Source organism: Procambarus clarkii, chromosome 41 (assembly GCF_040958095.1).
Source record: "Procambarus clarkii isolate CNS0578487 chromosome 41, FALCON_Pclarkii_2.0, whole genome shotgun sequence".
Lineage (NCBI taxonomy): Eukaryota > Metazoa > Arthropoda > Malacostraca > Decapoda > Cambaridae > Procambarus > Procambarus clarkii.
The window spans coordinates 17364808-17390915 of NC_091190.1; the positions used below are offsets into that span (position 1 = coordinate 17364808).

At 41.1% G+C, this 26108-nt stretch overlaps 1 protein-coding gene across 1 annotated transcript; it reads left to right on the top strand.

Moving 5' to 3' along the window:
• The first annotated feature begins 1510 nt into the window (after window positions 1-1510).
• LOC138373132 (mucin-1-like) lies at window positions 1511-25591 on the top strand. The gene is made up of 2 exons (XM_069339147.1): window positions 1511-1663; window positions 24671-25591. Exons 1-2 carry the CDS (start codon window positions 1511-1513, stop codon window positions 25589-25591), a joined length of 1074 nt encoding a protein of 357 aa, XP_069195248.1.
• Window positions 25592-26108: the final 517 nt, after the last annotated feature.

A 26108-nucleotide genomic window follows, 5' to 3' on the forward strand; every position in this document is an offset into this window, starting at 1 on the left:
ATATTTGCCCAAAGATTTATGGATTCTTCACTCACACAGTGATTTGTTAATTTATTATATGTAATGTTTTTGGTTTTAATAAATATTGTCCCATAGGTTTATTTATTTCGTTCACAAACGGTGTGTGTGTGTGTGTTTGTGTGTGTGTGTAAGAGAAGTTTAATAGCATCCTGGTTACATGTGATCTACTTCACCTATGTAACCATCTCCTGGATGGTTACATAGCCAACTACATTATTAATTCATTGTTAAGCATAATAACCTTTTATATATATATATATATATATATATATATATATATATATATATATATATATATATATATATATATATATATATATATATATATATTCAGCGTAAAAATTCGATATACTGAGTTCAATTAACAAAATGCACTCTTAACATTATTTAATAAATTATAGTAATATAATTTAACATTGGTTATTTCACGGTAGTATTGAAACATAGGAAAGATGGACATATAATTCACATTAGTCCACGGTAGCTTGGCAAATTACAAATTAATCACGGCAATTAAACGTAATTATATTGGAAATGGAGAATATATATATACCAACTGAAATTCGCTAACTTAAATAACCATATGTATAAACAAATCAAATATATTGAACAAGGAACAACGAAATGTAACGCAAATTGGTTAACTTTGCAAGCAAAGTTGACCCCATGGCAAGTTACATTGCACATGGCAACACTGCCTCTTCTACATCAAAACTTGAAACAGTAAAGAAAATGCCCGTTTGAAATGTGTCTTTTTCACACTGAGACACTATACGAGTTTGCGGTTATGGATCATTAGTAATATTGGAAAATTGGGCATTTATCGCAACAATTGAAAACAGAAACTATGATAGACTGTTATCAGAAACTATGATAGCTGTTATCAGCCATTGTTGGCTGCTTGTTTCATTCTCAAGAAAAAACTGAGTCATACGTGAATTGCTTGTAACTTAATCTTTTCCATTCCTTAAGAGGTACTGACGCAATTCTTTTATGTTGGTTCAGCTTAAATATTGGTAAGGATTTGAAAATAGTGTTAAGACTTGTGCTATGACTTTTTACTGTATTGCAATCCCAATTTGTAAATGGGACACTGCTATACTTTTTGGGTTGACCTTTGACCCCCTGCGTTTGTCCTGGTCACCCCTACGACCTTCTTTACCGTGATGACTGGTCTATGAACATGATCTTACTTGTAATCTTGTCCCATAATGCTTGTGGTGCGGATAGGCGCGCACACTCCTTTATATACACTAGCCTCTCGGACTGTCTAAACTTGAGACGACCCAACTTAAACTTGGGCCGTCTAAACTTGACTATGGCTGTCCCGCTCATTCCTCGGCTTCTCTGTCTCTGTGTCTCTCTACCCTTCGTGGTCTTGATGCTCTGCACCGTACTGTATTGCACCACAGCTCTTGTGCCTTTCGTCCGTCAACCTGCCAGAGATCGCGTGCTGAAACCAGCCTCCTCTTTCTACCAGATGGACGTGATGGTATGTACTGTCTTCGACACCTCGCACGGTGTCGGCAACAACACCCTCACTCCCGCCCACGCCGTGGGTGGAACACAACAACTATTTGCAATTGTCCCAATGCTCTTCGGCAGCTGCTTTATCGACGTCAACACTCCTTTATCATTGTGGGTTGGCTCTCGCGATTAGCTCTTGGAGTCATTTAACCTTTTGTGTCCTATGGTGGTTGATATGTAATACTCCCAGCTGCTTATCTCTCGCGGATGTAAGACAAGATAATTTTTGCTTGGGTTGTCAGCCATATTGGTGCAACCTAGAGCGAACTTTGTGAACATCGCCGTTAAGGAGGCTATTCAGACTTGCAATAGTTCCCCCTTGAACTTGCTTATTCGGATTTCTAACCCAGTAATTCATTCTGCATTCCGCTACCGTTGGCAGAGTCGCTGGGCTGGCGTTACTGGTGACAAAGTGATGGCTCCTCAAGGTGACCTTTCCACCTTGGCCTTCCTCCAGTCTCCGTATTAGACGATGGGGAACGGCTTTGGCTAGACTGCGTATCAGTTATACGCACTTAACTCATGGACAGTTAATGGAACAATGTACTGTTCCCTTTTTTGTTTTGTCCTGAGCTGCGTTGTTCCACTTACAATCGTTCACCTTCGTTTGGAATGTTTCAATTTTCAGGAATATCGTTCGTTTTGCTTTCAGGTTGTTTCTCCGGGACAATTGACCCTCGATTAAATTCTTGGTGAATCTGATACCTTGGATATTACTCGCTTAAAGTCATTTGGTTGACGGATTTGCATCTTGAGTGATATTAAGCGTCTTGTGAATATCCAGCGACACAGACGGTGATACATAGTCTCCCGGGCTTGGTACCTTCTTTAGATAGTTACTGTAGTTAGAAAGCAAAATCGTTATATTTAAAGGCTGAAATGATTTGATATCCTTTGCATTAAATATTCGTGTTAAACTATTTTGTACAATTTAAAACATGTTGTTGGCGTACTGAACTGAATGAATTAACTGCATATTATCGTAGCGTGTGGAGACAATTTGTTTTGCCTCTGATGTCAAAAATTTATGTTGACATTCCTTCCATTTTCCGCCACTATAGATAGGCTGAACACAGAACACCTATATCCACCCTTCCCTCCTTTACCCCAGCATCAACACAAACATTCCACATGTACCACAGACAGACATCTACCACATCTACGCGCGCCACCACACTGCCTCACAACCGCCATTACCACAGAAAGGCTCAACCACAACTTAACCCCCTCCTTTTCCATTCCCTTCCCGAATTTAACACCATATCCCCTGCCTCCCAAATCCCTACAGCTGCCCCTTCCCTCTCAACGTTGAGTCAATCCCGACAAACTCATCAACCCGTTCTCGTAATAGAACGTTGGCATTTTGACGTATATTCTACCTAAGAACTCAACAAAATCGTCGTTCTAGAAAATGGTCGCTGCCCGCGAAATTGACATACAGTTCCGTTTTCTGTTTTGCATCCTCTGCTAAGATTAGGATAAGAGGCATCTTAGTACGACAGTTTCTTGACGTTGGGGGAGAAACCTGAGAGGAACGAGCCGAGACTCAAAGCTCGATATATATATATATATATATATATATATATATATATATATATATATATATATATATATATATATATATATATATATATATATATATCTTTTCCCACACTCCCTTGAATCCCCTCAGGTCGCGGGGCCGGAAGCAGAAGGGCCCATGTACTCGCTATCCTCAACGATATCAGTCAATACCCCCTTCCCTCGGCTCGTCCTCCTCGGTCCCTATAGTGACGATATAGCGATATAGTGACGGTCTCTGCGCGTATGAGCCAATCTTCCAGGGGGTATTGTACACCCCCCATTCCCTATTCCCAATCCCGACCAGCAACCGTCGCCGTGGCTCTACGATACCCGTTTGCCTTCGGATTAGGTGATGTGTGTGGTCTCTTCAGGTATCGGAAAGACCACAGGTATCGTAAAGGGCTTCAGGTATCGTCTGCAAGTGTGTCGCTCTCTCACCAGCGTCTAGGTATAGATCGATCTGTCCCTACATAGCCATGTGTGTGTGTGTGTGTGTGTGTGTGTGTTTACTAGTTGTGTTTTTGCGGGGGTTGAGCTTTGCTCTTTCGGCCCGCCTCTCAACTGTCAATCAACTGTTTACTAACTACTTTTTTTTTTTTTTCCACACCACACACACACACACACACACACCAGGAAGCAGCCCGTGACAGCTGACTAACTCCCAGGTACCTATTTACTGCTAGGTAACAGGGGCATTCAGGGTGAAAGAAACTTTGCCCATTTGTTTCTGCCTCGTGCGGGAATCGAACCCGCGCCACAGAATTACGAATCCTGCGCGCTATCCACCAGGCTACGAGGCCCCCGTGTGTGTGTGTGTGTGTTTTATTAAGTGAATTCGTGCCTCCCTGTCTCTCTTTATATACTTATTTTTGGCTCTTAACACATTCCTTGTTTGTGAAAGTTATTTTGAGTTTAATTTGCTTGACTTCTGTAGAATGTTGTTGTAGTCCACTGGGTAAGTCAGCAGAGCACTGGGTGGGTCAGCAGAGCACTGTGGTGGGTCAGCAGAGCACTGGTTGGGTCAGCAGAGCACTGGGTGGGTCAGCAGAGCACTGTGGTGGGTCAGCAGAGCACTGTGGTGGGTCAGCAGAGCACTGGGTTGGTCAGCAGAGCACTGGGTGGGTCAGCAGAGCACTGGATGGGTCAGCAGAGCACTGGGTGGGTCAGCAGAGCACTGGGTAGGTCAGCAGAGCACTGGGGTGGGTCAGCAGAGCACTGGATGGGTCAGCAGAGCTCTGGGTGGGTCAGCAGAGCACTGGGTGGGTCAGCAGAGCACTGTGGTGGGTCAGCAGAGCACTGGATGGGTCAGCAGAGCACTAAATGGGCCAGCAGAGCACTGGGTGGGTCAGCAGAGCACTGGGTGGGTCAGCAGAGCACTGAGTGGGTCAGCAGAGCACTGGGTGGGTCAGCTGAGCACTGGGTGGATCAGCAGAGCACTGGGGTGGGTCAGCAGAGCACTGGGTGGGTCAGCAGAGCACTGGGGTGGGTCAGCAGAGCACTGGATGGGTCAGCAGAGCTCTGGGTGGGTCAGCAGAGCACTGGGTGGGTCAGCAGAGCACTGTGGTGGGTCAGCAGAGCACTGGATGGGTCAGCAGAGCACTAAATGGGCCAGCAGAGCACTGGGTGGGTCAGCAGAGCACTGAGTGGGTCAGCAGAGCACTGGGGTGGGTCAGCAGAGCACTGGATGGGTCAGCAGAGCTGTGGGTGGGTCAGCAGAGCACTGGGTGGGTCAGCAGAGCACTGGGTGGGTCAGCAGAGCACTGGGGTGGGTCAGCAGAGCACTGGGTGGGTCAGCAGAGCACTACTAGAGTGGCCTGGGAAGCACTTGAGCAGGCCTGATGGGCACGTTTGGGCATGCAAAGCCCATCAGGAGACCTGACGGAAGACACTATGAGGAGACTTGAAGATAAGTTAAGGTAGGGAAAGGTGATCTTGAGAGACAACTCGACCTTGCAACAAAACAGACGTTGAGACAATGGAAAACGAATGTTGTAGCCCTCGCTTCTTGCTGAGTCGGGGTTCGATCCCCCCCCCCCCCCCCCGATGGTGCAAAGGGTTACATAGGCACCCTCCTTCCTCCTTTCCTAGTATCTCCATATCCTTGTCCTCATATCCCCTCTTGGCGTAAGTCCTCATAACTTTCCTTGGCGCTTTCTCTAGGTAAGTTACCTAACTTCTCTCCTGAAAAATATTATGAATATTATATTACAAACTTTAGAGCACTGTGTGGATTTAATTCACATGGTTTACCTTAAATTTTAATAAATATTTTTTTTATAAATGTGAATTATCTTCATATATATATATATATATATATATATATATATATATATATATATATATATATATATATATATATATATATATATATATATATATATATATATATATATATATATATATAAACCTTTATATATTATCTAAACAAAATTGACAAAGATGTCGAATATATTTTCGAGAATATCTAAGATATAATCGTAGAATTTGTGTTATCCCAAGTTCGTTAAAATAATGTAAAGTACAAAATGACGTACTCACAGAGTGCACCAGGAAGTACTCACAGAGTGCATTAGGAAGTATTCATAGAGTACACAGTGACATACTTACAGAATACACAGTACTGTACTCACAGAGTACTCCAGGACGTACAACAGAAGCGGTACTTATGCAAATACACATCCCATATGCAGATGAGGTCAGAGTATCTCCAGAATTTGGCATCATTAGGCAAAATTATAGCAATAATTCTTCCCCCCCACTCCAGAATTAGAGAATTAACTTGATCTTATCAGTTAACGAACACGTACGTTATATTAGCGATATCCTTGCATAAATTCCCCGGGAATGTTTCGTAATTTTGGAGGTTGAGGAAAGGATATCATGGATGATATCTCCTGTCTGCCACCACCTTCTCCTACCCACCATCTTCCCTTCACTCTCACAACCACCACCACTAACCCACAACCACCACCACTAACCCGCCCTCCTACCACCATCATCACCTCATCTACGTCCATTCTCCTGTCAATTAGTCGAGATAGAACTTCCGGCTCCGCTAAGCAATTACTATTTCCTCTAGTGTGTTGAACACCAGATAACCGGACATAAAGGATCAGCTCCAGCAAGTTTATTTATATAAAATAACATGTGTGATGCTATCTTTGACTGCAATTTATTACGTGAAAATTCGCATAATTTGCGGGGCGAGGACTAGTCGATGAACGAGTGATTGGTGCCGCTCCTAGTACAAGCGGTGAGGAGAGTCTACACTCTCTGTAGACTCTCCAGTTTACACTCTACATTGTAGAGGAAGCGACCACGCCATTACCAGACGGACGGACATAAATGCGTATGGTTCCGTCCCAAGCCTTGTCTATCTTACTCTCTCTCTCTCTCTCTCTCTCTCTCTTTCTCTCTCTCTCTCTCTCTCTCTCTCTCTCTCTCTCTCTCTCTCTCTCTCTCTCTCTCTCTCTCTCTCTCACATTCCTCATTCTTCACGTTCTTCACAACATCAAGCTTTCCCATCGTTATCTCTTCATTCTGTTCCTATTCCTTCCCCCCCCCCCCCCACCACGTCCAATCCTAAGTCCTTATCCTGACCCTTTTCAAGTGCAATATAGTCTTAATGGCTTGACGCTTTCTCCTGATAGCTCTCTCCCCCTTCCTATTTTTGCATCGTAACGACAAGGCGTTACCGTTGTAGGTAACGACAAGGCGTTACCGTTGTAGGTAACAACAAGGCGTTACCGTTGTAGGTAACAGCCATGGGGTTACCTCTAAGATAACAGGGGTTACTGGTGAACCGTAGGTTCCCCTATTTTGACCATTTACTTCAATTACGGGGTGGTAAATGGGTTATAGGAAACCCAGAGACGTGGTAATATGAGCAAAAATATCCCTATTTAAAAATAGGGTTGAAATAGGCACTCTTAAGAGATAATTCTATGGTGTAAAGAGAGGGCAAGACTTTTCGACATCTTCCTTCTCAATATAAAAGACATGACTCGAAGACCTATTCCAGGGAAGGATTAACACCTACAATGGATACTTGATCAACCAGTCTGTTACTCTCGTCAGCCTGCTGCATGCAGGGGCGTCAGCCAGTCTGATTAACTTGTCAATATCAAGGTGGCCCTTGTCAGTCTTAGGGTGGCACTTTTCAACTTCAGGATGGCACTTGTCAACCTCAGAGTGTCACTTATTAATACGATAGCAGTCGAATGGGTTGAGAAAGCGGTTAAGTGACTTAGAAATTTGTTTAGTCTTGCCTTCTTTCAAATTTGGTCAAAATGGTCATTTGAATCAATAGTTTGTTTTCATTCTGGCTAATTATCGTGTGTGTGTGTGTGTGTGTGTGTGTGTGTGTGTGTGTGTGTGTGTGTGTGTGTGTGTGTGTGTGTGTGTGTGTCTGTGTCTGTGTACGGATCCATACGGGAGTAAATAAACCAAAAATATTTCGAGCGCTTTCGTAATTTAACACATTTTCAAGAGCTCAGTAGACAGAGAACACATGGATGTGTGGGATTACATAACTCCCTCACACCCGAGTAGATTAAGAAACACAAACATAATATTGAATAGAGTGACATGATGGGGAAATAGATCAACTGAACTAATCGATATACTTCAGGGAATAAGCCATCTTGAACTATATCCATTCTTCACTGCAATGATATAGTGAGAAATAATATATATTTTAGTAATCATATATGATGTAATGGAGAGCTTTACCATTTCATAATGAAAAATGTGGACAAAATATATATAACTTCAGGAAAACTTATTTTTTAATTGGAAACAAGTCTTACCAATTATAAAACTGTCTATCCTATACAATCCTAAACCCCTTTTTTTAATAAAGGAAAATTCAATAATATATATATCTTTTACTAACAGATTTACAATCAACAGTCTTTGCTTGAATTAGTCAACCCCAGATGATTGCAATCACATGATATAATTAAACAAGGCACCAGACTCGTCCTTATGCTATATATATATATTTGTGGATTTTTATACTTTGGTCTCGGAGTTTATATCAGTTTGTCATAGATGATATTAGTCATTACTTGGACTTCTATACACACAACCATTACAACTAGTTTGGTCATTTTTAATAGGAGAGGTTTTTTCTTATATATTTCAAGCTTCCTAAATGCTACATTGATATTACGTGGCTTTAGTAATTTTGATATTTCATTGGTTATGAAATTTCGTTGGTTCATGATATTGCCGAATTATATATATATATATATATATATATATATATATATATATATATATATATATATATATATATATATATATATATACATATATATATATGTATATATGTGAGAAAGCTGCATGAACGCGCAAGCCATATATCACTAAGAACTCTTTGACCCGGCCAGGATTCGAACCCATGCCGTCCAGGATCACCCCTAACGGCATGGGTTCGAATCCTGGCCGGGTCAAAGAGTTCTTAGTGATATATGTATATGTATATATATATATATATATATATATATATATATATATATATATATATATCTCACTTGGATGACAGGGCTGGAGCTGGAAACCAAACCATCCAGAGGTACAGAGGGACCACGGTACAGAGGGACGGCGGTACAGAGGGACGGCGGTACAGAGGGACAGCGGTACAGAGGGACGGCGGTACAGAGGGACAGCGGTACAGAGGGACGGCGGTACAGAGGGACAGCGGTACAGAGGGACGGCAGTACAGAGGGACCACGGTACAGATGGACCACGGTACAGAGGGACCACGCTACAGAGGGACCTCGCTACAGAGGGACCACGGTACAGAGGTACCACGCTACAGAGGGACCACGGTACAGAGGGACCACGGTACAGAGGGACCACGCTACAGAGGGACCACGCTACAGTGGGACCACGCTACAGAGGGACCACGGTACAGAGGGACCACGGTACAGAGGGACCACGGTACAGAGGGACCACGCTACAGAGGGACGGCGGTACAGAGGGACCACGCTACAGAGGGACCACGGTACAGAGGGACCACGCTACAGAGGGACCACGGTACAGAGGGACCACGCTACAGAGGGACCACGCTACAGTGGGACCACGCTACAGAGGGACCACGGTACAGAGGGACCACCCTACAGAGGGACGGCGGTACAGAGGGACCTCGCTACAGAGGGACCACGGTACAGAGGTACCACGCTACAGAGGGACCACGGTACAGAGGGACCACGGTACAGAGGGACCACGCTACAGAGGGACCACGCTACAGTGGGACCACGCTACAGAGGGACCACGGTACAGAGGGACCACCCTACAGAGGGACCACGGTACAGAGGGACGGCGGTACAGAGGGACCTCGCTACAGAGGGACCACGGTACAGAGGTACCACGCTACAGAGGGACCACGGTACAGAGGGACCACGGTACAGAGGGACCACGGTACAGAGGGACCACGCTACAGAGGGACCACGCTACAGTGGGACCACGCTACAGAGGGACCACGGTACAGAGGGACCACCCTACAGAGGGACCACGGTACAGAGGGACCACCCTACAGAGGGACGGCGGTACAGAGGGACGGCGGTACAGAGGGACGGCGGTCTGCCTGGCCGCCGCCGCCGCCGCCGACATCACATGATGGCCGCTGCCGCTATTTTTTCATTTTTCACGAGCGCCTTATCAACCGTATTGTCTAATTTCACATATATTTCTATACATTCTACTATATACATTGATGCCTCTCTACATGCAACATTTCATAAAATAAAATTCGAGTGAAAAACTGCATTTGAAAAAAGTGTAAATTATATATATATATATATATATATATATATATATATATATATATATATATATATATATATATATATATATATATATATATATATATATATTATTAAATATGACCGAAAAAGTAAGATTAATAATTCTAACACGAATTTTCTCAATCCTTCGTACATTATGCTTCACTGTTGGAGGTAAATCAAAAATCACTTCTCCAAAATTCATTTTTATTTCTAGTCTGACGCGACACGGGCGCGTTTCGTAAAACTTATTACATTTTCAAAGACTTCACAAATACACAACTGATTAGAACTTGCGTTTCCCTGATTTTATATCTACATTTGAGTGAGGTGGGAAGGGTGATGTGGCATTACATTTGAGTGAGGTGGGAAGGATGATGTGGCATTAACACAAGACAGAACACTAGAGGATATTAATAGGGTATTAAAAGTATCAACACAAGACAGAACACGAAAAAATGGGTATTGAATAGAAGTGTTTGTAGAAAGCCTATTGGTCCATATTTCTTGATGCTTCTATATTGGAGCGGAGTCTTGAGGTGGGTAGAATATAGTGGTGCAATAATTGGCTGTTGATTGCTGGTGTTGACTTCTTGATGTGTAGTGCCTCGCAAACGTCAAGCCGCCTGCTGTCGCTGTATCTATCGATGATTTCTGTGTTGTTTAATAAATAAATAATGTGTTTAATAAATAAATAATGTGTTTTGTAAATAAAAATAAAAATAAAAATGAATTTTGGAGAAGTGATTTTTGATTTACCTCCAACAGTGAAGCATAATGTACGAAGGATTGAGAAAATTCGTGTTAGAATTATTAATCTTACTTTTTCGGTCATATTTAATAATATATGTCTACAGGAAAGACTGCTACCAAAATATACTAATATATATATATATATATATATATATATATATATATATATATATATATATATATATATATATATATATATTATTTTAAAATATTATCTTAATTATCTTAATAATTTCTCGAGGTAAGTCAGAGTCTTATAGATCCTGTGGTGTCCTTATACCTCTTTATAAGTATAAGATTATATACAGATTATTTAACATCTTTTCAAACAGGGATAGATAAAATTGATTTCAATTAGTTATCTCCTATTATTAAATTACTAGTTATTATAGATATTAAATTCAGTTATATCTTAAATAACAATATATTAATACCCCCTAAAACCAAGTTTAAAAATATATGTCGTGTCTTTTGGTGATTTTATTTTTTTTGTTTTCATGGAGACAAAAGGGTTTGGCCTCAACTTGACACATCCCCCGGTGAAGCTTCCTGACCCTAAGCACGTCAAGCTTATGTGTCATGCAGTGAGCCAGCATGTCGTCATATGTATCACATGTGTCCAGCATCATATGTTGTGGGGAGGGGAGAAAACCCACTGCTTGTCTCCTCCAAAAAAAACAAAAAAAAAACAAATCTCGTGTTAATCCGCATTTGTAAATCCCTAGGGGCCAAAAATTAAATATGCATTAATTAAACGTTAATTAAGCATGCATTAAATATAATTAAACATGCATTTTAATTACTTTAATTATATTAGAGCATAATCCAACATGCTTTAAATAGCATGAAATGAAATTAACCAAACAATATGATTTCTTTGGATATCAAATGCTTATTATTACATCAGAGTTACACTGAGGTATAATGATCACGTGATAGGAATTATCTGAAAATGAATCGAAAGTTCTCGTCAACATTTTTTGCAATATTCCCGGAACATAGTTAGAAATTTTCGAACCCCTTCTCTTTGGATACTTCTGGTGTCTGTTCCACAGCGCCATCCTTCAAAAAATATAGAAACAATATCTTCTTTTGATGAAATATACTCAATATGGTTCATTACATTCAAAACATTTCACGTTTTTTGTTTATTATTGGAAGTCTAAAGTATGGACATCTTCAAGAGGAAACTAGATTTATTCCTCCAAGGAGTGCCGGACCAACCGGGCTGTGGTGGGCTATGTGGGCCTGTGTGGGCCGCTCCAAGCAACAGCCTGGTGGACCAAACTCTCACAAGTCAAGCCTGGCCTCGGGCCGGGCTTGGGGAGTAGAAGAACTCCCAGAACCCCATCAACCAGGTATCAACCAGGTATATAGCAAATAATTTGAGCAGTAATCCCTAAGCTTAACCTAACGTACGTCAAGAAACAGTCGTGCTAGAGTGCCCCTTATCCTAACCTACCAGAGGACCCAAAACAGAAAACGGGAGAGTATGTGAAAATTTCGCGTGCCGCGACCATTTTTCTAGTACGACAGTTTTATCGGGGCCTTAGATAAAATATACGTCAAAAAAGCAACGTGCTAATACAAAAACTAGCGTTGAGCTGCGCCGGAGCCGCCACGTAGTGTAGCTGGGGATCGAACCGCTGAATGTTTCACATGAGCGAGACACGGTACAATTATTTTGAAGCCTGATATTTGTAGCACAAATTACTGCCTCGTAAATGGGAGTTTATGAGCCTGATAGCTGAGTGGACAGCGCTTTGGATTCGTAGGCCTGAGGTTCCGGGTTCGATCCCCGGTGGAGGCGGAGAGAAATAGGCAAAAAAGTTTCTTTCACCCTGAAGCCCCTGTTACCTAGCAGTAAATAGGTACCTGGGAGTTAGACAGCTGCTACGGGCTGCTGCTTCCTGGGGGATGTGTAACAAAAAAAGAGGCCTGGTCGAGGACCGGGCCGCGGGGACGCTAAGCCCCCGAAATCGTCTCAAGATAACCTCAAGATAACGCTACAAAATATGCTCTCTAGTTAAAGTTCAACTGAACTTACTCGCGACCTATTATATTTACACAGATCTTTCTAAGTAAGTATCTTTCTAAGTATCTTTCTAAGTAAGTATCTTTCTATGTAAGCATCTTTCTAAGTAAGTATCTTTCTAAGTAAGTATCTTTCTAAGTAAGTATCTTTCTAAGTAAGTATCTTTCTAAGTAAGTATCTTTCTAAGTAAGTATCTTTCTAAGTAAGTATCTTTCTAAGTAAGTATCTTTCTAAGTAAGTATCTTTCTAAGTATAAAACAGACCTCTCAAGGGACATCCACATTACATTCTCTGTCTCGTTTGGACGCAAGAAGGGGAACCCTTGTTTTCCTTACTTAAGCGAGCTCTAAGAATATTAAAAACAACTGTTAATTATTCATCTTGATGCGGGTATTATGGACGCCGTCGGCACACACACACACCCACACACACACACACCCACACACACACACACCCACACACACACCCACACCCCCCCCCCCACACACACACACACCCTCACACACACACAAAGACACACACATACCAAAGAGCCAGAGCTCAACCCCCGCAAGCACAACTAGGTGAGTACACACACACACACACACACACCCACCCACCCACACACACACACACACACACACACACACACACACAGGTAAGCTGCCGCCTGAAGGTAAGCTCATTATTGCCTCAACTGTTTTACATACGCTAACATGAGAGATGTTACGTAGTGAGTGGTTCCACGGCGAGGCTCTCTCATCCTTGTATCTATATTACCCGGCCTGAAACCGCTCGGCTGTAATGGAGTATAATTTAAATCACTCTTTGTCCATTTAGTTTATTTGATAATCCATCTAATGCTGATAGTGGGGGCCCTGTTGTTATTTATACAAGGTGATTTAATTAACTACAGGTTAAGGTAATTACGTAGTTACTACAAAAAAATGAGTTAAATTAAATTATGGGTTGGGAGGAGGATGGGGTGGAAAGTTTGTATAGGATTTATATACTTTTTTATAATATGTATATTCATGCTTTTATGGGGATCCTGAGGCAGGATAAACATCTTTATTTTTGTTTTTTTTTCATTTAGAGCTATGACCAAACTATTTATCTAGAGTTAATGAACATTCTGGAGGAACACCAATTAACATAATAAGCTACTGTGCTGGAGGGAGGAACAACGAGTGGAAGAACGTTCATACTGAACTTTGAACAACTGTTTTTTTGTTAGATTTTGTTCATTATAAAGTTCCGATTACTTGAAATTAAGGAAGCAAGAGGCGAGGCAACTGGTGGGACTTTGGAGAATTTAGGTTGACGGTAAAGGATTTGTTTAATGTAGATGGTGATGCTGTAGATAATATATATATATATATATATATATATATATATATATATATATATATATATATATATATATATATATATATATATATATATATATATATGTCGTACCTAGTAGCCAGAACGCACTTCTCTGCCTACTATGCAAGGCCCGATTTGCCTAATAAGCCAAGTTTTCATGAATTAATTGTTTTTCGACTACCTAACCTACCTAACCTAACCTAACCTAACTTTTTCGGCTACCTAACCTAACCTAACTTATAAAGATAGGTTAGGTTAGGTTAGGTAGGGTTGGTTAGGTTCGGTCATATATCTACGTTAATTTTAACTCCAATAAAAAAAATTGATCTCATACATAATGAAATGGGTAGCTTTATCATTTCATAATAAAAAAAGTAGAGAAAATATATTAATTCAGGAAAACTTGGCTTATTAGGCAAATCGGGCCTTGCATAGTAGGCTGAAAAGTGCGTTCTGGCTACTAGGTACGACATATATATATAAATATATATATATATATATATATATATATATATATATATATATATATATATATATATATATATATATATATATATATATATAAATGCAAAGACATAGATAAAGCAATATACCTAAAACACTGCTTGTAATTCTCTTGGTAAAATAAATTCAATATGTATTTAAGAAATAATATATTTTGAATTATATGGTCTTGATGTTGGACAATGAAGTGCTTGAAGAACACACACACACATGACTTCGAAAGCTCAGACCACGAATTTTTAAACATTTCATAAACTTGTAGGACATATGTGGCGCTTTGAATAGTGATTACTAAGTTCCGCTAAGCTCTGAGATTCCTTACCTTTTATAGTGTTGGAACTTGTATTCACAACACACATATATATATAAAGGATAGTGTTTGATTTTAATAATCCCATCAGGGAAATGGAAAGGATGATCAGATACCTATTTTTTGTTTATCTCGGTTAATGACTATCGATAGAAACATTATATATATATTTTGTTTACCGTCCGTTCATCTGGGGTCTAAGAGACTCGAACCCTGAACCCCAATGGCTGTTCTCCTCTGAAGACATGTGTACCAGGCCACCCAATGTGTGTGTGTGTGTGTATGTGTACGTGTGTGTGTGTGTGTATGTGTACGTGTGTGTGTGTGTGTGTATGTGTACGTGTGTGTGTGTGTGTATGTGTACGTGTGTGTGTGTGTGTTCCGGGTGATCCCTTGTGTTAGTTCCTTACTGTTACTGTCATTTGTCGTTCAGATTGAATGATTGATGAAGATTAAGCCACCCGAGAGGTGGCACGGGCAGGAATAGCCCGTAATGTCGCTCGGGAGGTTAAAAGTTTCTTGTGTAAACAGGAGAGTCAGCAGGCCGGGGTGCATATATAGGGTCTTCTCTCGTTCATATATGCCGCAGGTCAAGTGATTGTCTTTACCCTCGTGACCTCCTCTCGTGTCTCGTGCTGAATAAAACAACATCTTCGAAAGGTGACTGAAAGGTATCCGATGTGTGTGTGTGTGTGTGTGTGTGTGTGTGTGTGTGTGTGTGTGTGTGTGTGTGTGTGTGTGGGTGTTTGTGTGTGTGTGTGTGTGGGTGTTTGTGTGTGTGTGTGTGTGTGTGTGTGTGTGTGTGTGTGTGTGTGTGTGTGTGGGTGTTTGTGTGTGTGTGTGTGTGGGTGTTTGTGTGTGTGTGTGTGTGTGTGTGTGTGTGTGTGTGTGTGTGGGTGTGTGTGTGTGTGTGTGTGTGGGTGTGTGTGTGTGTGTGTGTGTGTGTGTGTGTGTGTGTGTGTGTGTGTGTGTGTGTGTGTGGGTGTTTGTGTGTGTGTGTGTGTGTGTGTGTGTGTGTGTGTGTGTGTGTGTGTGTGTGTGTGTGTGGGTGTTTGTGTGTGTGTGTGTGTGTTTTGTGTGTGTTTTGTGTGTGTTTGTGTGTGTGTGTGTGTGTGTGTGTGTGTGTGTGTGTGGGTGTTTGTGTGTGTGTGTGTGTGTTTTGTGTGTATTCTAAATCAATATAAGTGATGACATATATCAATCATGTCAGTCCTAATTAAATAAAATAAAATAAAATAATTCCATCGTTGATATTCATTTTGTCTGTGATTTATTGTATTATAGATATATATTCAAGCCTAATTATATTAGATCTTCCAATTGCTATTATTATTTACCTCGACGAAACACGCTTCGTGCTTCATATCAATTTTGAGGGAGTTAGTGGTAATTTTCCGTGTGTGTTCTCTCAATTTCATTATATTTTGGCTTCAATAAATGGTACAATATTTTTTCCCCCTCCCAACGGACAACAAATTCCTTTTAATTGGAAAAATAATATATATATATATATATATATATATATATATATATATATATATATATATATATATATATATATATATATATATATATATATATACGCTTTTTATGTATAATTACGCTTTTTGATCTTAACTTTTTCCGTGTTTACGAATTTTTATAGCTACGATTTTTAGGTTTACGCGCGCATTATGTCTTTGTTTTTCTGTTTTGTTTTGTTTTTCCGTGTTTACGCATTCTAGTGTTTACTAATTTTAATGTGTTTGGGTTTGCTTTCTTTTTTGGTTCTTGCTGTCCGTTTTCTATATTTGGGAGGGATTAGTTTTATTTTTATATCAAAGTATATATTTATGAAAAAGAAAAATAGGTTTGAGTGGATTATGTTTGTTATATATGTGAAGTGTATGATGGTGCAGGTATATATATATATATATATATATATATATATATATATATATATATATATATATATATATATATATATATATATATATATATAATATGACAGTGTCAGACCACGAAGCCACGACGGAAGAATTAAGACAGGAATTAGCTAAGGACTTTCGTATATAATAATACATCTTCAGAAGGATCTTCATCCTTCTGAAGACGTATTATTATATACGAAATTACTTGAGAAAACTCCTGTTTTAATCCTTCCTTCGTGGTCTGACACTGTCATATTGCTCATCACGTGTTAATTTCTTCGTGATTTACACACACACACACAGTGGACAGCGCACGGGATTCGTAGTCCTGATGCTCCTGTTCACTTAGCAGTAAATATGTACCTGGGAAATAGACAGCTGCTACGGGCTGCTTCCTGTGTGTGTGTGTGTGTGTGTGTGTGTGTGTGTGTGTGTGTGTGTGTGTGTGTGTGTGTGTGTGTGTGTGTGTGTGTGTGGAGGGGGAAAAATAGTAATTAGTAACAGTTGATTGATTGACAGTTGAGAGGCGGGCCGAAAGAGCAGAGCTCAACCCCCGGCAAGCACAAATAGGTGAATACAAATAGGTGAATACACACACACACACACACACACACACACACACACACACACACACACACACACACACACACACACACACACACATACACACACACACACACACACATAATTGGCAAGTATATACACAGAATAAAAATTAATTTAAACGATTCACATGCAGCAAAATCGAGGAAGATGGTCAAAACTGGAATTTATGGACATATTTTTGCAAGGTAATTGATTCATCTTGATATTATGACACACCACAACCGCTGTGGGTTTGTTGAGTTGAGTGCACGCAAGAATAATTATGTTGCGTGTGTATGTGTATTTACTATTTGTATTTATTATTTGTGCCTACAGAACTAAGCTGTTAGCTCTTGGACTCCGCCTTATTAACCATCGGTTGTAAAATGTACTGATTCTCAACCAATTTTCTTTCTATCTTACCTACATATTTCTCAGACATACACACACACACACACACACACACACACACACACACACACACACACACACACACACACACACACACACACACACACAAACACACACTCCAAGATGCAGCTCGTAGCAGCTCTCTGATTCCCAGGCACCTATTTGCTGCTAGGTGAACAGGTGCATCAGATGAACGATACTCTGTCTATTTGTTTCTGCCTTGACCGGGAATCGAATCCGGGCCCTTAGAACTACGACCCCCAGAGCTCTGTCCATCCGTCTTCAAGTAGCGAGTACTGTGTGTACACAGTACTCGTTGTGTGTGTGTGTGTGTGTGTGTATGTGTGTGTGTGTGTGTGTGTGTGTGTGTGTGTGTGTGTGTGTGTGTGTGTGTGTGTGTGTGTGTGTGTGTGTGTTTTCTCCCCTAGATAAGTTTCGAGGGTTAAAGTCGGCTCCCAACTCATCCATGTCAACATTTATACCTTAATACATGGCCCAATTTCCACATGTTTCTAATACAATTTAGTCGTAAACTTGTGCATTGAGTTAGCATCAACCTATTCCTGGCCTAACCCATTCCACTTATTGACAATTATAACACTGGAGAAGCGATTTCTGACATATACGACTCATTTATCTTGTTTCCATACTTGCCTCATTGAAATTGAAATTGAAATTGAAATAAGTTTATTGAGGTAAAATACACACAAAGGGATGAGGTAGCTCAAGCTATTCTCACCTCATCGTTCCGTTGTTCCAAGACTTAAACAATCGTTTTTTCTCTACTTCGCCAAATACACTTAGGATCCTGTATGTCGTTGTCATGTCTCCCATAGTTCTTCCATTATCGTGAAGCGCAGTTCATTCGGTCTCCGCTGCGCCGGTGCCGCAACTTGGGTGGAGTCTTGCGCACTCACGTACAAGAACTCATGCGCGCACACACATACAAAAACTGCGCATACAACAAAATCTAAAAACCATTAATATACAACTGTATTCCTACAGCCGATGCTAACAGTAGTTACCTCAACATCAAGTTATTATTGCATGAAAACAAAGAAAACAGCAAGATAACAAAAATAGTTTTGTCAGATATTTTTCACATATTGTTTGTCACATATTGACTTAAGACAAACAAAAGCCAGGTAGGACTGGCCGGTTTGAGGAATGATTGTGCATTACCCAACAATAATGAAATCAATATATTGATCGAATCTAATGCTAGATCAAACTAAAATAACCCAATTATAATCTAATCAACATATATAGTCTTCTCTCGGACCCAAAATTGTGAGCCCAACTATCCAATTACTCTACTGGGAATTGATTAAATCACTTTTAATCAATTGGCGATCAGCACACCTGCTTAACTAGGGTTCTAATTTGCAATTAATTGTTTATAATTACCTTTAGAGTTAATGCTCCCCCCCCCCCGATATAATGAGACTCTGTACCGGCTCTCGTCCTCGATATTAGGACGATAGCCAACACTAGCCCTCGATATTAGGACGATAGCCAACACTAGCCCTCGATATTAGGACGATAGCCAACACTAGCCCTCGACATTAGGACGATAGCCAACACTAGCCCTCGATATTAGGACGATAGCCAACACTAGCCCCCGATATAATGACGATTTCAACTCTAGCCCTCGATTTACTGACGATACTAGCACTATGCCTCAATATAAAGACCTTATGCCAGCTCTGGACCTCGATATAATAAGAACTCTATTGCTTAGGACATAAGATAAAGGTGTTAAATGCTCTATTATGCTCTATTACTCCTAATTCCCATTATCCACTAAATACATTTTGTAATTCACGACAAGAGATTAGTCTTGTAGTGTATTTTGCACTATTTTTGGTTACAATGGTATTTTATAATTATTTATGAATCGGAAAAAATGTAAGGAAATTTTTACTGCCACTTTGGAGGAGAAAATAGATGTGTCGTGTTGACGGACTCTTCCTTGGAACTCGAGAATGCATTTTTAACCACTTAAGCAATCAGGTTTTTTTTTTTAAGGCATTAAATAAGCTTGATTACAGAAACAGATGGTGAATGTGCTTATACGGTGTCTCAATTATCCGGACGACAACTGGCTCATTTCTTAATCCAAATGGGGCCGGCTTGTTTACGTGTGTGTGTGTGAGTGTGTGTGTGTGTGTGTGTGTGTGTGTGTGTGTGTGTGTGAGTGTGTGTGTGTGTGTGTGTGTGTGTGTGTGTGTGTGTGTGTGTGTGTGTGTGTGTGTGTGTGTGTGTGTGTGTGTGTGTGTGTTTGTGTATGTGCTATTAGAATCGAGTTTCAGGCCATAGACTCCGCCTTTCTGACCACTACGCGTCTCGTGGATGATTCTTCTCATATCTACCTACCTTTCAAGCTGTTGTGGTAGGTATCATGTGCTTCCTCCTCATTATGGACATTTAATGGTCCTACTCTTGCATACCGTTTGTACTGTCACACATCTCCTTGGTTCACTTATGTGTATAAATTCTTCTCATGTCCTCTCGTACCATTGAATTCATTGTAAACATTTCCTTCTTTTCCACCCACTGTGAATTTTCCCACACTGTTTCGTAAATCCCTCTCATGTCTCTAGTCATTTTTTCTAGTGGTGTCGATATAAAAGTATTATGCATAAATTTGATTTTCCATCCTTTTCTTACACCAGAGAAATCTCTATTGTGCTTCTTCTCTTTGCCACTCTGATGTCTTCACAAAGTACACACCATCTACGCCAACTTACACAAAGTTAGCGTAACTTGGCTCCTCTCTCACACAGGAGATTACGCCGGTGATCGCCTGAGAGAGAGAGGGAGAGAGAGAGAGAGAGAGAGAGAGAGAGAGAGAGAGAAAGAGAGAGAGAGAGAAGCGTGCTTAAGAGGTATAAATCTTTGGTCTTCGGCACCCTGTTCTGCCATTCGGCAATGACTTGTGGAATTCTTAAGAGCCGTGCGAAATTGGACTGATTGAAGGAGGGAGGGAGACACACTGACTCCACACTTAAGTCCTTCCTACGAGTTGATGACTGGGGATTGATGGGGGTGTTTGATGTATCTGGATGATAGGGTGACCTGAAAGGTGTATATAGAGAATCTGACCGCTTGTGGTGGTCGCTATTCATATTCCCCGTTTTATATTTTGAATGAAACTATTATGAATCAATATTAACCCTCTAGAAGTGGCTATAATCACCCTAACTCATCTATATGCAGGTCTAACCTTCGCTTGAAACACTCTAGCGATCTCGAATCTATTAATGTTACCCTCGGTAATTTGTTCCAAATAATCAATAACCCAATTTCTGTTCCAGTATTTATTTAGCAAGGGTCTTTTCTGGCTCTTAAAAGTTTTCCAGTTTATACCATATATAATATGGTATATACCATATATAATATGGATATACCATATATAATATGGATATACCATATATAATATGGTATATCCTTCCCACGTTATGATTAGAGCCAATTAAGTTTTTTTAATTTTTAGCGTTTACTGATGATGGTGTAGATGAGTAAGAGATGGTGTAGAGGGGCCAGGGCTAGTGTAGAGGGGCCAGGGCTAGTGTAGAGGGGCCAGGGCTGGCGGAGAGGGGCCAGGGCTGGTGTAGAGGGGCCAGGGCTGGTGTAGAGGGGCCAGGGCTGGTGTAGAGGGGCCAGGGCTAGTGTAGAGGGGCCAGGGCTAGTGTAGAGGGGCCAGGGCTGGTGTAGAGGGGCCAGGGCTGGTGTAGAGGGGCCAGGGCTAGTGTAGAGGGGCCAGGGCTGGTGTAGAGGGACCAGGGCTAGTGTAGAGGGGCCAGGGCTGGTGTAGAGGGGCCAGGGCTGGTGTAGAGGGGCCAGGGCTAGTGTAGAGGGGCCAGGGCTGGTGTAGAGGGGCCAGGGCTAGTGTAGAGGGGCCAGGGCTAGTGTAGAGGGGCCAGGGCTGGTGTAGAGGGGCCAGGGCTGGCGGAGAGGGGCCAGGGCTGGTGTAGAGGGGCCAGGGCTGGTGTAGAGGGGCCAGGGCTAGTGTAGAGGGGCCAGGGCTGGTGTAGAGGGGCCAGGGCTAGTGTAGAGGGGCCAGGGCTAGTGGAGAGGGGATAGAGGTGTTGAAGGAAAGGAACACAAGGTGGAGAAGGCTAGGGGACGGGGTAGTATAGTTCACATCTTGCGGGACGTTTGAAAGGTTCAATGCTCACATACATCACTTTCGTTATAATAAGATTTTTTTTTAAGGAAGCGTATATATATATATATATATATTAGTTGTTTTTTCTCTTTATCCTGTGTTTTTTATTGGCTCTAAACTGTGTTTGAGGACGCGCATGGCCAATGTATTGGTGTGTATGGTACGTCCTTGTCTGTCTGTCTGTCTGTCTGTCTGTCTGTCTGTCTGTCTGTCTGTCTGTCTGTCTGTCTGCCCCTTTGTCTGATTACCTGTCTGTCTCCCCTACACGGCACTCTTAACTCTACCCTTCTGTGTGGCTGTTTACCAGTCAATCGACTGCTGTCTCTCTCTCTCTCTCTCTCTCTCTCTCTCTCTCTCTCTACACACACACACACACACACACACACACACACACACACACACACACACACACACACACACACACACACACACACACACACACACACACACCAAGAGTGCAGAGACCAGACAGCAGGAAGTTCGTGTATAAAACCGCTGGAAAACCTATAATTTCAGAGCAGTTCAAGGGTTCACTTATGTATCACAAAATTTTCACTCAACATGCGTGGCTTATCATAATTGTTCCTTTAAAATGTGATATTTACGAAAATGTCCTCAAAAAGCAGTCAATTAGCGGTACACGATGGCTTGCCATTCTTGTAGTAGCATAGCTATGCTGAGTTATGTTGACTATGTGGAGGGTAGAGTGGGAGTAGATGCAACAGGGTGAGAGTGTAGCAAGCCAGGTGTAGACATCTTGTAAGGTGTTGCAAGATGGATTAAGGGGTCCAATAGGGCTACGATGGGGAGTTAGGATTAGGGGTCGTTGCAGTAGGGAACACGTAAGATGAGGAAGACTGCTTGAATGTGCTGGGCATGATTGGAAAAAAAAATATATATATAATTACGTGATTGGGGCTCTGTAAGGCTGAAGATGGGACAGTGGGACGGGTGAGGGTATTCATACGACAGGAAGAGGAAAGCGGCAATTGACGAGTCTGATAATTACCTGATTAGTTCTCAACAACAGGTTTTGCTAAACGCTGCTCTTCACTATAGACCGTGTTGCCTGGCTGAACAAAACAGTGACAAGATGGGACAATCAAGTAAGCAAGGAACATAAAAAAAAAACTTGTTTATTCCCCCAATATCTCGTAGACCATCTTTGGACCAAACTTATGACCATTATATATATATATATATATATATATATATATATATATATATATATATATATATATATATATATATATACATATATATATATATATATATATATATATATATATATATATATATATATATATATATATATATATATATATATATATATATATATATATACTTTACTATTTATAACGTTGTCATAACGTACGTAGGTTTTGACGTACATCAATTTTCAGATAATCTTACCAGTAAAGAAGAATTATTATTTATGCTGCCCAATATATTTATTAGGTTATGAGCGCCCAGGTCTGGTGTACATGTTGAAGATCTTAACCCCAAATAATCTATCAACTTGGTTATTATTATTCCTTAGACGTTCATGATTCATCGTGAACTAATTTATCATGAACTGTGATTCATCACAAACTAAAAATAAAATAAAAATCGAAAATAAGATAAAAATGAGTAAAAATTAATGTAAAAGGTTGTTAATTAAACATAAGAAACAAGGTAAGTTATGTATACAATAATAGATTTAATTAATACTTTGGTAAAATATTTATTATAAATGTATTATGACATCAGATGCAAATTTGCATATAAATTACTCCCCTAAAAAATGTGGAATAAAACAAAACTGTGAAAACATCAGAATACATGATAATTCAGCCATTTACAAACCTCATTTTCAATGTTTGCTTGTATTTATAAATGTGTTAAATGGAACAGGTGTGTGTGTGTGTGTGTGTGTGTGTGTGTGTGTGTGTGTGTGTGTGTGTGTGTGTGTGTGTGTGTGTGTGTGTGTGTGTGTGTGTGTTCTCACCTATTTGTGTCTGCAGGATCGAGGATTGACTCCTGGATCCCGCCAAACAACAGGTTTCGTGTGTGTGTGTGTGTGTGTGTGTGTGTGTGTGTGTGTGTGTGTGTGTGTGTGTGTGTGTGTGTCAGATGTCACATGTGTGTGTGTGTGTATCAAAGGTGTGTGTATATATGACAGGTGGACCAGGTATGCATATTCAGCACTTCAGACTGAATACATACATGCAAATACATCGGTATGTGTACTATGGTTATCGTACCGACGACAACCATAGTACACATACCGACGTACAACACAATTAGAAAGTAGAAATTGGTACTATTGAATCTGAACAAACCGGAAAAAAGATTTTCTATTGATATTGCAAAGCTAAACTAACCCTAACCTTCCAAGGCCTAATAAACGCAATCTGAGGCCTTATATAGTACATATGTGTCCTATACTAGGCCTAGAAATATGTTTTTATTTATTCTATATATTTAGAATATAGAAATTATTATAGAATTACATATTATATAGAAATATATATTTATTTATATGTTTATTTTTTTAGCTTAATTTTTTTCGGACTGTATAAAGCGATTAGTACAAAATTTGTACTATCTAATTGCTTAGTAAGTCAATCTTTGCACTATGGTGCACACAGTTACAAAAACTATTATTTGAACATGAGGTTGGGTTGAATTATTTAACTTACCATGCAAATCTTTAAGTTATAATTAATATGTTTCAATCTCTTTGTCTTTCCCTAGAGAGAGTCCAGCCCCATACAGGTGTGTAATGAAGCCTCCACCACCATACAGGTGTGCAATGAAGCCTCCACCACCATACAGGTGTGCAATGAAGCCTCCACCACCATACAGGTGTGCAATGAAGCCTCCACCACCATACAGGTGAATAATGAAGCCTCCAGCACCATACTGGTGTGTAATGAAGCCTCCACCACCATACAGGTGTGCAATGAAGCCTCCACCACCATACAGGTGTGTAATAAAGCCTCCACCACCACACAGGTGTGTAATGAAGCCTCCATCCCCATACTGGTGTGTAATGAAGCCTCCATCACCATACTGGTGTGTAATGAAGCCTCCACCACCATACAGGTGTGCAATGAAGCCTCCACCACCATACAGGAGTGTAATGAAGCCTCCACCACCATACAGGTGTGCAATGAAGCCTCCACCACCATACACGTGTGCAATGAAGCCTCCACCACCATACACGTGTGCAATGAAGCCTCCACCACCATACACGTGTGTAATGAAGCCTCCACCACCATACAGGTGTGCAATGAAGCCTCCACCACCATACAGGTGTGCAATGAAGCCTCCACCACCATACAGGTGTGCAATGAAGCCTCCACCACCATACACGTGTGCAATGAAGCCTCCACCACCATACACGTGTGCAATGAGACCTCCACCACCATACAGGTATGCAATGAATCCTCCACCACCATACACGTGTGCAATGAAGCCTCCAGCACCATACAGGTGTGCAATGAAGCCTCCAGCACCATACTGGTGTGTAATGAAGCCTCCAGCACCATACTGGTGTGTAATGAAGCCTCCACCACCATACAGGTGTGCAATGAAGCCTCCACCACCACACAGGTGTGTAATGAAGCCTCCACTACCATACAGCTGTGCAATGAAGCCTCCACCACCATATAGGTGTGCAATGAAGCCTCCACCACCGTACAGGTGTGTAATGAAGCCTCCAGCACCATACTGGTGTGTAATGAAGCCTCCACCACCATACAGGTGTACAATGAAGCCTCCACCACCATACACGTGTGTAATATAGCCTCCACCACCAAACTAGTGTGTAATGAAGCCTCCACTACCATACACGTGTGCAATGAAGCCTCCACCACCATACACGTGTGCAATGAAGCCTCCACCACCATACACGTGTGCAATGAAGCCTCCACCACCATACTAGTATGGGGCTGGAGGCTTCAAGAACCCTCCTTTCCTCCCTTCAATGAGAAAGCCGTTGTTTACATCCACAGATATAAATATTTCTCAGCGTTCCTAACACGACACTTGTCTCTCTTATTGGCTTGTAAACGCCCCGAGAATCGTCGGACCAGACAGCGCACAACCCGCGTCTCGCCATTCACGGCCATTAAGGACCTTGTCTCTCATCGTCTACGGTCAGTAAAGACCGCGTCCAATCGGCCTCTTA

What these genes read in the sequence shown, in the direction of transcription:
- LOC138373132 (XM_069339147.1), top strand. Translation starts at nt 1,511, where the DNA reads ATGGTATGTACTGTCTTCGACACCTCGCACGGTGTCGGCAACAACACC. An exon ending in ACACTCCTTTATCATTGTGG is followed by an intron (nt 1,664 to 24,670) that starts GTTGGCTCTCGC and finishes GTCTTTCCCTAG; the next exon opens with AGAGAGTCCAGCCCCATACA.